The sequence below is a fragment of the Mytilus trossulus genome, chromosome 5 (assembly GCF_036588685.1).
Source record: "Mytilus trossulus isolate FHL-02 chromosome 5, PNRI_Mtr1.1.1.hap1, whole genome shotgun sequence".
In the NCBI taxonomy this organism is placed as follows: Eukaryota; Metazoa; Mollusca; class Bivalvia; order Mytilida; family Mytilidae; genus Mytilus; species Mytilus trossulus.
In genome coordinates this window covers 69,903,341-69,920,121 of record NC_086377.1, presented here as the reverse complement: position 1 = coordinate 69,920,121, position 16,781 = coordinate 69,903,341, and the positions used below count along the sequence as shown (strand labels likewise).

Here is a 16,781-nt window from a genome sequence, read left to right as displayed (position 1 = left end):
AAAGAAAAATACCTCATAACTAATTCTAACCAAATTGCTTTTAATGTAAATTATGGCTTCAGTTGTTTTGTTCACAATTGACATTTAAAACTATTAATAGTTATCAAAGGTAACCAAACAAGTCAATTAACAAAAATACTGAACTCTGAGAAAAGTTCAAAAAAGAAATTCCTTTATAAATTGGCAAAATCAAAAGTTCATACACATCAAACGAATAAATTGCTTTTAAAGAAAAATACCTCATAAGTAATTCTAACCAAATTGTTTTAATGTAAATTATGGCTTCAGTTGTTTTGTTCACAATTGACATTTAAAACTATTAATAGTTATCAAAGGTAACACGTTTTAATCTGTTTCTGCACTGATGAAATCAGGTGTACGATTTTTGTCAGCAAAAAACATATATATTCTATGTATTCAACTGTGTTTGAACAGTAGACATTTGGTCGCTTAAACTTTAGATCCTATTTTTCCTTCACAACATGTTAGGAAAGATCTTAGCCCATACATTGGTAGTGTGTGTTATTCTTAAAGTAGACGGTGGTAGATACAATGACATTGGACAAGCTATAAATGCTGCGTTAGAAAAAGTTACTATTCGAAGATTGGGTAAGTATGTCAAAACAGTTTTTAAAATGATCATCACTTGTGAGGTATCTATATTGTAGGGAAGAGCTTTTATTTCATGACTATTTAAGGGACAATAGCCGTCAAATGCATGCTCACCGATTTGACTCCAATTCTCATTATTTGTTTGGATAACAGTGTAAAATATTTACCTAAATTATAAAACAAGAGTCTGACATAAAACAAGTTCCCGGCCACGTCCACTTACTTATGGTGTTTGTATATTAATCCATCTTATGTGTAAGTCTTTTTCAACTAATTTTTATAGTTCGGTGTTATGTTGTACTGTTACACAACTGTCTTAGGTTAGGGAGAAGGCTGGAATCCCTCTAACATATTTAACCCCGCCACATTATCTATGTATGTGCCTGTCCTAAGCCAGGAGCCTATAACATGTATAGTTCAGTGGTTGTCGTTTGTTTTTGTGTTACACATTTGTTTTTCGTTCATTTTTCAATTATTTTACATTGTTATTGTATTTCGGGGCTTTTTATAGGTGACTATGCAGTATGGGCTTTGCTCTTTGTTGAAGGCCGTAGGATGACCTATAGTTGTTAATATATGTGTCATGTTGGTCTCTTGTGGAGAGTTGCCTTATTGGCAATTCGTGCGTGTTTTAGTTTAGACGCCATCTTATTACCTGATTTGACTTCCCTAAGACCACCGATACTTATATATATACACTGTGTCTAATTTACTCCGTCAAAACATGCTTGGACTCGATGGTATCTACCATCCGACACGGTGACGGAACATCAGTAAACAGAGAAAAGGTAGGATTCTGCTTTTTTTATATAATATCGAAGAATATATATATATATACATATACATTTATAACTATTTTATATTGTGAGATGTAATATTGTCTACAACCGTTCTATATTAACGTGAAAATGAGTAAAAATGCACGTCAAAATGACGAATTGAGTGAACCCTGCATTGAATTTGTTTAATATTTCGTTTGATTGTTTACACTTGATTATACGAAAAGACTTCCAAAATTTCATAAATTTGTTTAAAATGACGGTGGGGATTGATTATACAAAAAAACATCCGTTGGAAGTTATTCATGATACTATTTGGCTTTAATTTTCAAAAAACAAAAGTTAAAGTACGAACACCACTCATTACTGCTTTATGCAGGTTTTTATCATAAAAAGTGATTAATTTAGAAAATGTTAGTATTGCCGCATATGTCAGAATAAAGAGTACCAATTACCTTATATGCATGAATGATCGCCATAGAAAAAAAAAACAATTTTGTATGGGGAGAAAAAGATTATTACAACTATCGTACAATGAAAATAAAATCTTGCTATCACTAATGGTTAAAGTGATACTAAGTATAATTAAGTATGATTTTATCAGGTCAATGTAATTATAATGATTATTTGATAAGAAGTTCTATAAATAAACGGTTCTGTTCTCTCTCCATTGTCTTATGATTATCGTGCATTGACGTTGGTCAATATCTTTTGAAATTAAAATACGGAAGGATTCAGGTTCTTTCAAAGTGGACGTTATTCAATCAGATTTATTAATTACCGGATTTGTTATAACATAAGCAATACGACGCGTGTCACATGTGGAGCAGGATCTGCTTACCCTTCCGGAGCACCTCGGATCACCCCTAGTTTTTTGTTGGGTTTGTATTGCTTATTCTTTAGTTTTCTATGTTGTGTCATGTGTTCTATTGTTTGTCTGTTTGTTTTCTTTCATTTTTAGTCAAGCATTGTCAGTTTATTTTTGATTTATGAGTTTGACTGTCCCTCTGGTATCTTTCGCCCCTCTTTCAAGCAGCCTATACATACATACCTTCGAAGCTAACAATTTGTTGACGATTTAATGCTTTTAAAAAATCCCTTAATTCATGATTTTTTTTCTAGATTGTGTCATCAAAGTTCGGGTCGGGGTCGTTCGACCTATACGCCACTTTGAACTCGCCACTGGTAATTTATAACAAAATCGTATGCCAGCTTGACATTTGGTAAGAAATAACAAAACAGGGACAACAGCGAAATCCGATGTAGATGAGTTAGATTATCATGTTTATTATATAAATTCACATTTATATTTTGGAATAGTCGGAATACTACACCATGGAATGCACATTTTAGGTCATATCTTTTGCTTAATCGAAATATTATGAAATGCCTGACGTATTTTTGACCAATGATATATGTGGCATTCAAATAAAACGGTACAAGGATTTTAAATCAGTGTCGGGGATTAACATGCAATCATCTGAAATATTAAGTTGTCATTGGAGATTTAAATATCGTTCTACATATTGTTAAAACAAAAAATAATACTTTGTAAAATATGCTGAATTTTCGAAATTTAATTGCCTTGGTCTTTCAAGCAAGAAGGATAACAATAATTGGAGCGATATAGATTGATCAAACTTCAAATTCATTGTACATCTGCTGCAAATTATAAAACTATAAATATTAATTCCTTGTTGGAGATTAAGTTGTCATTATAATAGAGATTAAGTTGCAATTCCCGGAGGGATTAAGTTGTCATACATGTATTTCACCAGTTCATATTAGTATAATGGTATAATGATGTAAATCTCTTTCCGGGGAAAACATGAACATTCACTGAGAGAGCTAGTTGTCATAATAGATTTTCGTCATACGTTCTAGATCGAATTATATCATCTATTTTTAGTGTTTTAGGAAATCCCCGGTGGCACTTAAGAACCTTCCGTTCTTTCCTTGATTAAAATGTCAAAAACTATACTACTTATGTGACTGTGAACTTATTGTCTTGGTTAATTGGTACATAAAGATTCCACAACTGCAACAAATGTATTACGATCCCAGCAGACATTTGACGTTATATTTACATCAGTTTGACGTCAGACCCTAACGTCGCGACTACGTTAGATTTTGGTTGTATATAAAAAATTTTAGACGTCGAAACTTGACGTCTATCCAACGTCAAAAACATACGTCCGTTCAACGTCTGTTTAACGTTGGTACAACATCCGACCAACTAATAGGATGAACCTAAATAAAGATGTTCGACGTCTGTACAACGTCTGATCAACGTCATAACAACCACATTAAACCTTGTTGAATATCCTCAGATGTCTGTACAACGTCTAATCAACGTCCTAACAACCACATTAACCTCTTTAAACATCCCAAAATGGCTTTACAACGTCTAAACAACGTCATAACAACCAACATTAACCCTCTTCAAATATCCTCAGATGTCTGTACACCGTCTAACCAATTTTATAACAACCAACATTAAACCTCTCAAAATATCTGTCGATGTCTTTAGAGCTGATTAAAGACGAAAGTAAATCCTTAGTAAAGTTCTTAAATTTTACAACTTTAAGTAATGAAGCAACAAATAAAGCTTAAGGTAACGTCCTGAATAAGTGCTTCAACATCTTGAAAACATCTTCTTCAGACTAGATGTGCTGAGTCTGAAGTGGAAATACATGTATACGATTTTGTCCAGTAGGAGAACCAAACAAATATCAATGAGCTAGTATCTAAAAAGGAGAACTATGATATTTGATCACTTGAAATTGTGTTTCAAAACAAAACAATAAATAATTGAATGAATCTACATATTTAATTGTGGTATTTTTAAAAACATTAATGTCAATTTTCTGCTCCATTTCTATTGATTTCGTTTGCTCCATCGGTTGATTTCGCAGCTTTTTCCTTTTGATTAATTCTCCTTATCTGTCCGGTAGATACTTCAGGTAAGCTGTCGTCATGTTCCGTTTCTAAAATAAAAAAAAAATATGTAATTCAATATGTGAAAACCAAACAGTTTAGAGGCAAAATGTTAAACCATTGAATTCAAAGCCTTAGAAATTGTTCTACGTATATCTAAAATATTCTTTCTATTTGTTTAAAAAAAATCAGGGATCATACATTTCAAATACAGATCAGTGATCGAAAATAAGAAGCACTTTTATTGAAATTATCTTGAAATATCCCCGAGATCTTGACATTCATTCACTGAACTAGAGAAATAATAATTAATGTACCGCGAGCATCGGGATATTTACAGTCACACATCTTGGGGAAACAATAATTCACTGCACTAGATTTCTACAGCCACTCATCTTTAGAAACACTAATGCCCCCTCCCCCAAAACAAAATCATCAATATCTTGCAAGTCACTCATCTTGGAAAACAATAATGCATCAGAAGCACCGAGATCTTGGAAGTCACTCATCTTGGGGAACATAATGCACCACAAGCACCGAGATCTTGACAGTCACTCAACCTGAGTTACAATAACGCACCACAAGCACCGAGATCGTCACAGTCACTCATCCTGCGAAACAATAATGATCCACAAGCACCGATATCTTTGCATTCACTCATCTTTGGAAACAATAATGTATGCACTGCAAATACCAAGCTCTTTACAGGCACTATAAAATGCACCACCAGCACCGACATCTTGATAAACACTATTTTTTCCAAATAAAACACCCTTACACAAAAATATGTCCATAGTACATGGATGCCCCAATCCCACTATCATTTGTTATGTTCGGACCGTGAAATTGGGTTCAAAACATTATTTGGCATTGAATTAAGAAGGATCACATCATACGGAAAATGTGTACTAAGTTTAAAGTTGATAGGACTTCAACGTCATCAACAACTAACTTGACCGAACATTTTAACCCATAGCGTGACAGATAGACGAACGAACGGACGGACGCACAGACCAGAAAACTTATTGCCGTTAAATGGGGAATAAAAATGTACCCTTCATTGCCAGATAGACCCCTATAATGTTTATATAATTCATAGTAAATATTATTCATGTATAATTGATTATATTGATATATTTTATCATATTTTAATTCTTCATCAAAAGATAATTTTTGCATGTTTGCTATAGGCAAGGAGCAGATACAATGACACTTTGTTTACATTTTTATTCAGACTGTAATAAAATCCCAGTCTTTTGTGATAATTGTTTTGTCTATGTTTAGATATCGAAACTATAGGAACACTTGCTTTTCCTTTGAGTTTTTAGTGCTATAATAATTAAGTGTGGTCAATAAATAAAGCATTCGTATCAAATACATGTTATCAAATAAACCACTTTGAAATTGGGCAGATTGTGTATTAATTTGCTATGGTCACACGTGTTCCTTATCTGCACATCACTTCACCGAAAACATGATGGAATACATGCTGTGAGCGACAGCTAGTGTAGAAAAGAATTTGTTTGTTCTTAATGTATTTCAAGCTCAGGAATTTCATGTGTTGTAAATCTGTTGACTTGTAATTACATCAAAATGTTAGAACAAAATTGTATCGTCCGATATTATATAGGTGAACTTTAGTAAGGTTTCATAAATATTTACTTACCATGCAGACAAGTACATTTTTCTATTTCATCCTGATCTGATATTCCGTGATAATTTATGAATCCATCCGCCCTGTATCTGCAAGGATGTATTTTTTTAGAAGGCGTAACAATTTAGTTGCTAAACTTGGCGTGTCTAATTCATTTTGAAATTTTGAAATTTTTAAAATGTTTAAACTAATGATAGAATAATAACAATTGGCAAACGCCTATGTAGTTAATTATTATCAAAACAAATGTTCATATTTTTAATAATTTAATTAGTTTTTTTTACCTATTACATGTATTTCATTTATAAGTAAAATATATCTTAAGGTCAACATAGTACTCCCATGGACCAACCTTTCTTCAGGAATATGACAGACTACTTGCATAAACAAGCATATTTGATCCGAGATCTGATCTACACAAATCACTAAACTCAAACTTGCGGGGAAGCGAATAATTACAGCTTCTATTCTGTTTACACTAAATCAATATATTATTAAAGCAAACAATAAATGAAAATTGCACTTACTTTGCACGGTTTATAGCTATGTACATCAAACGTCGTGGAAGTTGTTTTTGCAATCAATTTGGCGCACAAAAATTCGAAATGTCGGACTCGTACGCATGCCCAAATTGATATCAAATCTGTATGTGTAATTGAAATATTTTACTATCAAAAACATGTGTATTCATTTGAATCGTGTCAACATGGTCAATGAGAAGATTTATTTATAAAAGTTATTATTGAGTTAATTTGAAAAAAAAAACAGTAAATCAATATAAACAAAAAGTTGTGTGTTTGCAGAGAATGTGTGTCCGTGTACGTGTGATTTCGATATTTTAGATTGATTAACACGTCTAACCGACATTTGGCATCCGACGTTGTGTTGACGTTGTATAAGGTCGCGACCAAAAACCAAGGTTATATAGACGTCATTCTATAACGTCCGACAGACGTTTGCTAGTTGACGTTGGGCCGACGTTGAATTTTGGTCGCCGACTTTGCGACCTATTTTCAACCAAATATCGACGTCTGTACAACATCGGATGCCTGCTGGGATACTTCTCCACTTGAGACAGTTAAATGTTGATATTTAAAGTGCGCGGCTTGCCGATCTTTTAAAATAAATTAAAATTTAACTGCTGAGAGTGGAGAAATATCGTAATACATGAGTTACAGTGGGGGAATCTGTTTCTCATATAAATGTTATCCTTCCTTTTCAAGGATTTGAGGAAAGTTGAGTACTTTTGATGTGGCGGCATCAGAAATGGTCGATATTTTTCATAACGTCAGAATAAGAAAATTATTTGCCGAGAACAGATTTTTCACTAGCGAGGAGAACTATTTTTCTCAGGTCAGGTAACGTGAAAATAGCATAAAAATTAGAAAAAAGTTTGCTGTTCTTTTAATAGTTAGAAAGTCTTCATGTCTGTCTTGGGCAGGTTCTATCAGACCTCACCTCTTTTAAAAATGGTTCCATAGACAATGGTAAATGTTTGACACTTTTATATTATATTCCTTTTACTATAAATGTAATTACAATCATTCAAGCATTTGTGACAGGTCAGTGCGTACAGTGTTTATTTTGAGGACGAAACGTCAGGAAAGTTGTTTTGCATTGTCTGATTAGTTTATCTCGTTCGCCAAAATTATGAGTTGTTAGATTTTTTTTTTTAATTAAAGAAAGGAGCAATCTAGGTTGCCTTTTAGCTGACCTGACACAACGGGAAAAGTGAGCTTTTTCATCACTTGGCTCCAGTCGTCCATCGTTCGTTGTCTTCCAATGATTTTTAACATAAATTGTCTCCTCTTAAATTGCTGGGCTACATTTAACAAACCTTATCCACTATCATATGTCTGTTTTAAAATGTCTTAAAACTTATGTTTTACTATTGCATATCACACTCTCTTTATTTTACATCTTTACAAACTAGCATAGTAAAAAAACAACGAAACACAATAATGTTATAAAGGAACTATATATTACTGCATGCTATAAAGTATGTTTTGAAGGGAAATTTCGCAATTTTTTACTTATCATCTAATTAGGTTCATCTTAACATAAAAACACATTTGCAAAGTTTTAAATTTGTATTACTTCTATTAACGGAGAAAATCAAGTATTTGTAACTTTTTTGGTTGAACTTCTAGAGTGGGTTGTGACGTTTTAACCCGACGTGTTAAAATTCTGGGAAAAAATAAAATCTGTTCAACTCTTATAGCTTATCAACACTATACGTAATTAAAAGCGCACAGCTGACGAATGGTCGAAGTTTTCACCACAATATAAGAACAAACGAAAATGAATATGCGTATACTGTTTCGTATTGATTGAATTAAACTCCTATAACATTATCTCTTGTAAATATTTTCGAATACATTTCATTAATTATTGTTGAGATTTTTTCATAAAATAGCTATTGAACATTTTTACTTATATTGAACTGTAAATATTTCCTTTCTATTTACCGTTATTAGTTTGATAATCATTTCAATGCAACTTATGTGTGATTAGAGTGTGTATATTATTTTGTAAAGGTCACTGTATATTTCTCGGTTTGAGGTCAATTCGATTACCTTGTAGCTATTAAGCTATTTAGCCGCATGTTGGTTGACCGTTATGGAATTACCGTTTCACAAATGATATCGGATATATTCCTTACGTCGTAACAACAATCCCCTTCCCTTTCATGAATTTAACTTACCGAATTAGACTATTTACCGGATTTGTAATCACATTAGCAACACGACGGGTGCCGCATGTGGAGCAGGATCTGCGTACCCTTCCGGAGCAACTGAGATCACCCCTAGTTTTTGGTGGGGTTCGTGTTGTTTATTCTTTAGTTTTCTATGTTGTGTCACGTGTGCTATTGATTTTCTGTTTGTCTTTTTCGATTTTAGCCATGGCGTTGTCAGTTTGTTTTAGATTTATGAGTTTGACTGTCTCTTTGGTATCTTTTTAGCTCACCTGGCCCGAAGTGCCAAGTGAGCTTTTCTCACAACTTGGCGTCCGTCGTCGTCGTTAACAATTTACATTTTGAACTTCTTCTAGAGAACCACTGAATGGAATGGAACCAAACATGGCATGAATGTTCCTTATGAGGTGCTGACCAAGTGTTGTTACTCTGTAGCCGATCCATCATCCAAGATGCCCGCCATTGGGGGACTAAGTTTAACATAGGACGCTATGGGAAATGCATACAAATGACTTCTTTTATAGAACCACTGAATGGAATGAAACCCAACATGGCAAGAATGTTCCTTATGAGGTGCTGACCAAGTGTTGTAACTTTGTTGCCGATCCATCATCCAAGATGGCCACCAGGCGGGGACTTAGTTTAACATAGGACCCTATGGGAAATGCATACAAATGACTTCTTTTAGAGAACCACTGAATGGAATAAAACCAAACATAGCATGAATGTTCCTTATGGGGTGCTGACCAAGTGTTGTTACTTTGTAGCCGATCCATTATCAAATATGGCCGCCAGCGAGGACTTAGTTTAACATAGGACCCTATTGGAAATGCATAAAAATGACTTCTCCTAGTGAACCACTGAATGGAATAAAACCAAACATAGCATGAATGTTCCTTATGAGGTGCTGCCCAAGTGTTGTTACTTTGTAGCCGATCCATCATCCAAAATGGCCGCCAGCATGGGACTTAGTTTAACATAGGACCCTATGGGAAATGCATACAAATGACTTCTTTAAGAGAACCACTGAATGGAATAAAACCAAACATGACATGAATGTTCCTTATGAGGTGCTGACCAAGTGTTGTTACTCTGTAGCCGATCCGTCATTTAGTTAGCCGCCAGTGGGGGACTTTTGAATGAAAATTAAACATGTTCCTTTCCTTATAAATGAGGTTGTGTTGTCACTTGTAGCCAAGTAGAATCAGGTGAGCGATACAGGCTTTTGAGAGCCTCTAGTTTTTCAAGCGTACACAGGTATGAATGTTGTTATTGGAAAAGGACAAACAGAAAGGAACAAAAAGAGTATGCCGTATTTAATTCACTAAGATTTAATATAATAAATAAAATTTGTTTATTAAAGTGTCACGTATTGATTGCCATAAAACATACACAACAATTATAATATTTACACATAAAACAATCAATATCCAGCCATAAATACTGTTTTATGAGACACTAACAGTATAAAACTTTATACAATTAATGATCACTAGTTAAAACAACTATACACGATGAGAATAAATATTCAATAATTAAATTGTGTAAATCTATTGAAAATAAAATTCAGATTCGTAATCAGTCCGAAAGTGTATAAAAATAAAAGGAAATACTTTTTGATTAGTTTCTTAAAGGCAATTGGCGTTAAGATTCAAATATGAAGTAAAAAATAGTACTCTAAATCTTTAATAAAAACTAATTGCAATATAACCCAATTTGATAAGGTTTATCATTGCACATCTGTTTGATATACTTTCCCGTAAATGTCTTAACTTGTATTCAAATCTGGCTGTGTTTAAATGCTTACAATCGTAAAACTATCGCAATTTTAAAGTTTTTAATACAAAAAAAATCAACATACAAGATAAAATTGAGAATGGAAATGGGGAATGTGCCAAAGAGACAACAACCCGACCATAGAAAAAAACAACAGCAGAAGGTCATAAACAGGTCTTCAATGTAGCGAGAAATTCCCGCACCCGGAGGCGTCCTTCAGCTGGCCCCTAAACAAATATATACTAGTTCAGTGATAATGAACGCCATACTAATTTCCAAATTGTACACAAGAAACTAAAATTAAAATAATACAAGACTAACAAAGGCCAGAGGCTCCTGACTTGGGACAGGCGCAAAATTGCGGCGGGGTTAAACATGTTTGTGAGATCTCAACCCTCCCCTATACTTCTAGTCAATGTAGAAAAGTAAACGCATAACAATACGTACATTAAAATTCAGTTCAAAAGAAGTCCGAGTATGCTGTCAGAAGATGTAACCAAAGAAAATAAACAAAATGACAATAATACATAAATAACAACAGACTACTAGCAGTTAACTGACATGCCAGCTCCAGACTTCAATTAAATTGACTGAAAGATTATGATTTCATCATATGAACATCAGGCACAATCCTTCTCGTTAGAGGTTTAGTATCATACCATCATAACATATATGACTAGATCATAACCCCTGTCATGCCAACAACTGGTTTTTGGAAAGATTAGAACTTGTTCTAAATCTTTACTTAGGCACTGGCCTCCCTAACAACAGGACAGGTTAGCTACTGTTACTAAATGCATTTACACTGAAATATAGTTCCCTACGGTTCTTATGGATGTGCATACAATACACATATAAACTGAACAAAACTGGGTATATTATTGGAGCAGTTCATTCAAGAATGTATGTCATTAAGGTGTTTTGATGTGCAAGCTTTTTACAAAAACATGTTGATTAGGTAACTGGGTATTGATTCAACTAGTATGATTGACAACTGTCATTATCACTAAACAATCAGAGAGAAGGTGGACCTTTAATAACAATGCCCCACCTCCTAAACTGCCAATCAAATTGACCACATTACCTATCTACCTCAGTGTTACATAATTAAACAGACCACTTAATAATATAAATATAATTCTTTATACACAAGTATTTGACCTAATAATTGAATACAAAAATGTGTATATTATATGTTTGATATTTATATATTCATTTATTGCCAATTACTTTTATTCTACAATACATAAAGAGATTCTGTAAATTATATCTGAAAGATAAATAATTAATGGAATTAACCAGATCTTTAAAAAATGAAATATGAATATAAATATGAAGAAATAAAACTAAGGTATTCAAGTAAGGCCTATAATTAACTTGATAAATTTCCAATAATCATCTGTAATTAATCAACAATTAAATTAGTACACTTTTTTCCATCAGGATCGGCTTGAAACAGTTTTAAAATGGTAAAACTGTAATTATAACAAACCATTATTTATAACAGTAGTTTATTTCCCATCAATCATTTTGTCTATTTTAGTTATTTGAATTTTTATTAGAAGTGAATATATATTTTTGCAATCAAGAAAGGTTCCACATTTCAATAAGATCAGTTTTTTAATTGATTTATGTTGAAAAAGTACTTTTCAATGCCCTAAGTTGAAAAATTCTTTAAAAATTAAGCAAAGGGCACTCTAAAACTAATTCTTCATTGCCATATAACCTATGTTTCAACTTACAAAATGCCCCAAAACAACAATTTTCAATTTTTTTGTGTTGACACTTTAAAGTTTTAAGCTGTTGGTCCAGATTTATGTCTTACAAGGATAGTTGGTAACATTTACCAGAAGAATGTTTGCAATTTTTTATTCTTTTTCAAACATGTTCAAAACCGGCAACATAATTTCGATTAGATATAAACTGCAGTTTAAATAAAATTGTGGAAATTAACAGACCCATATTATTTAATTTGAGCTCATTTTATCCTCATACTGGAAAAGCAAGTTTCCTTCTAAAGACCTGCTGTAAATACAATTTTCAGCAATAGTGCTTTATAATTGTTAATTTTCCCCCACCATACCTTAATATGAAATAATTCAAACTACTCTTCTAATCTTTCCATGAGTGATTTCCGTCACTTTGATTGAATAAATGTGTTTAGTTCCGATGCAAAGAACCTATAAGTGAATCACTATTAACGCCAAAATATGCAATCTTTAATTACCTGACAACAGTATCGTAACTATATCCCTTCTTAATAAGTCTATTCAAAGGTTTTGTTAGTTTTTGAGGTGAATACTGACACCTTTGTGCTTTATAAAAAATATTTCCATAAAAAATGGATGTGAAATACCTAAACGTATAGGAAGTCTGCATGTTGAGCTATATTTACGAATGATGTCCTTATACCGATGATAAAATTTAGTAAATGTTTTGACTAGTTTGTGATATCGAAAACCCTGGTGTAATATTTTTTCAGTAATACATAAATTTCTCTCGTTAAAATCTAAAACATTGTTACATATACGAGCGAATCGTACAAGTTGAGATATATAAACACCGTAAGATGGTGACAAGTAAACGTCACCATCTAAAAATGGATAATTAACGATAGGTAATGAAAAATCACCTCTTTTATCATAAATTTGTGTATTCAGCTTTCCGTTAGTGATATAGATATCAAGATCGAGGAAAGGGCAGTGGTCATTGCTAGTATAAGCTTTATTTGAAGGAAGTTCTACAGGATAAATTTCTTGAAAATACATATTGAAGTCGTCATTATTGAGAGCCAAAATATCATCCAAATATCTAAAAGTATTATTAAATTTGTTTTTCAGATGTTGTTTCGATTGGTCTTTGCTTATTTTTTGTCATACATTGTAACTCATAGCAATACAAAAACAGGTTCGCAATAAGTGGTGCACAGTTAGTCCCCATTGGAATTCCGATAATCTGACGATATACGGAATCCCCAAAGCGAACAAAAATGTTATCTAGTGAAAATTCAAGGGCATGCATGTTTTTAGTTTCTTTTGAACTTTTTATTCTTACATAATTAAATTCATTGGACAATCATTTACACGAGCTATTTGTGATAAAAATATCAATAATCGTTTATCCTATTAATGGATATACATACAATATAATAAATCTAAGCTAATACATTATTTTGTTTGAGTATTTTTTTACATTTTCTTTTAATTCTATGATAATATTTGTGCAATGTTAAACATGATAGCCGTCATTAATCCAAATAAGTAATACAGTAGTTGTAATAAAACTTATATTTTAGTCATGCATAACTGATATTGACGAATTCAGAATAGTTCGCCCCTTCATCCTTGTTCTTGAAACAATCATTATTAGTATACATGTAAGTTTCCTGACGTAAAAGCGCCATTGAGGAGGAGCTCAAGAGAAAGCAGACTAGTAGCGTTTCGTTAGTTTGTTTGTTGGGAAAGGAGAGGACACGCAACCTCTTGTACAGATAAACGACAGAATTACCATACAAACATTTATAGTCAACACAATCAGAAAGGGTTCCGATCGTCGGCCGGGGAATATGAAGACTTCCAAGAATGAACAAATAACATGTCTAACTCTGAACAGTTAGAAAACGGACTATCGACATCGACCGCTTGTTCTTGATATTTAAAACTGCATGCATGTACGTATACGTTTATGGTAGTGATGAGTTTTTGCGTCTGACTAAAACTAAATTCCTGCATGGTTATTTAAAAATCCTGTTTGTGAGATGTGGATTCATTTCAATACCGAAATTTCGTCTGTATATGAACTTTCACAAGTATATAAGATAGAGAAGCTCTGAAGGTACATTACTCCCTTTTTGTTTGGGTGTGAACCATCGATGTTTACAACAATATCAAAGAATAAGATGATGATGGTAGAAAGAACTATGGGCGTCATGTGGCAAATAATTAATTTGATTTGAATTTTGATACTCAATAGTTTCCAAGCAAGATATTCACATCCCTTTGGGATAATTAGTGTTCGTCCAGTGGCATATATATAACATGCATGTCCGAAAAGGAAATTTGGCATAATGTACTTTCAGAACCATGTTCACATTATTATACATTATACCCAACAATTGTGATGACGAATTCCTTCCTCTGTTCGAGAACAATCTTATTGAAATAGAAATCTGTGATTTTACTATGTCCATAACTTCGATGAACCAAAGCAAGTTAAATATCGACCTGTATTTAATTCTAATTGATTCTCTTCTTCTTCTTCGTCCCATGATAACATAATATTAACAAATCTTTTAACCCCAAAAAACAAAATGTATGTTTCTTTCTTATGTTCAATATAAAAATGTATATAATTTTAAAATTGCAACTATCTATAGGTCCGTAACTTTCTATCCAGACGTATAAACAAATGGTCGACAAGGGCGTATTTTTTGGTTAAATCGATATTTCTTGTATGTTTCAAACTGTCCTTCACTTTGGCAACAAGTACTTACAGTTCCCCAAATTTACCCTTGGAAAAAATGTGTAAACAGATGTTTATTTTATCAAATCTTTTTTTTTTTGGAATTATTAGATTTTTATAAATAATATTCTTTACACCAGAAATGTTTTTTTTTATAAACAAGCGTACGAGTATTAATGACTAGCATATCACTATCGGACACGCAAGACAGAGATGTATATTATACACCTGATAGTTCAAAATGGAAAGTTTCAAGTTATCGGTCGTGTACACTGATCGATACTCTCAGAAGTGAAACGATGCATGAACTTGCAAGTCCGACAGGAAATAGCTTGAATACCTGAATGTGTCACCTCACAATACATTTGGAGTTATACCTTAAGCCATGCTGGTGATCAGACAAAGAAAGGTCCGAATTTATTTAAATAAGTTTATTACATAAAAGAATTATGAACAAATTAGATTTTCGAAAACAATTTCAACGGAATACTTATGCTCATTAAATGACTGAACTGTGATTTTTTCACCAATTCCAATATAAACAGTTAAAAACGACAAACCTTGGTTACTTAAAAAAAATATTTTCCGTATCAAGTTAGTTAGTCGGATTAAACAACCGTACGATTGACACGATATCGACACGCGATTACGACTACATGAGGCTACTGTGGTTTTGGTCATTTGTGGTTCATAGACATATCGTAGTTAAAAACGGAGAAGATGGTCATAATGGCGATACGCAGAGAATTGATATTCTACATTCAAAATCGATGGTGATCTCTTGTCTAGCAGAATAAAACTTTAATATCTATGAATTTAAGCATTTTTATACAGAATGGACATAATATCAATGTTTGATTTTTTTGCGGAGTTTCCCTTTAATCCATTTAACTTAGTTCAATAAGTGAATACGGGTTTCACCTAGTATAAGAAAATGTGTATTTCCTATGTCGAAAAGTGCCCGTTTAAAAGAAAGGAGTAGGTGCGGTAAAGGCCGAGTTTGGCCTCAAATTTCAGGTTCATCTGACGAAAGATTTGTCACTTTTTTAAATACACTAAAGTGTATCTCACTGGATTGAATTAGTTTAATTGAAAGATTTTAACTGGTTTAGTTATTAAAAACGCTCCGATTTAAGCTCAAATATGTAAAATCTGTCAAATATGCCAAACAATGTCTCTTTTCAGATGATTTTTGTAAAAAATGAAAGTGGCCGCATCCGTGTTCATCCTCAATCTTTATCTATGTTATGTATTATCATTAAATACAACTTACATTTCAATATTTATAGCCCCCAAGAGTGACTGGGGCATAGAAATATGGTCACTTGGTCTTTTCCCGACCGGCAGTAAAACGCTGGCTGTGCGGGATGTTACTGTATCAAGTTCGCAGTCACGTCCGGTCAGAAGGGTGACGTTAAATCCGATGCCTCGTGTAAAGAGAGTGCCACGCTCTCTGCACGTTAAGAACCCTTGTAACAACTATTTGAGGGGTCCGTAGGTGGCCTGTTGCAAGGCAGAATTTCTGTCCCTATCCAATATACCCTCCTTTTCCGGTGGCAGTCCGAATTTCTCCAACCATCATCCCAGATGGCCTCTATTGTATCAACCTACCTATTGTATTTATTGTGAACTTGTTCTCGTCCTGAATATGCATGAAATATTTGCCACTGGACGTTTAGCAACCAACAATCAATCAATCAATCTATCGCGGAAAAGTGGTTATTTTTTTTTAAATTTTAATTGAATCAAATGAAAAGTTCAGAAAGATTGTCTTCTGAAAAGCAATACATTTTATTAACAATTATTCAGGATATAACTATATACCCTCCACATCCGACCTTTTTCTGAGTTACGTTAATGTTATTCA

General features: G+C 33.1%; 1 protein-coding gene across 1 annotated transcript in view; it reads left to right on the top strand.

The window, feature by feature from the left end:
• The first annotated feature begins 462 nt into the window (after positions 1–462).
• Positions 463–16,781, top strand: part of LOC134718257 (peroxidase-like protein) — a 38,591-nt gene continuing 22,272 nt past the window's right edge. The window contains exon 1 of the mRNA XM_063580751.1: positions 463–609. Within this exon, the coding sequence (XP_063436821.1) occupies positions 483–609 (127 nt within the window). The 5' untranslated portion in view covers positions 463–482. The remainder of the gene's footprint in view (positions 610–16,781) is intronic.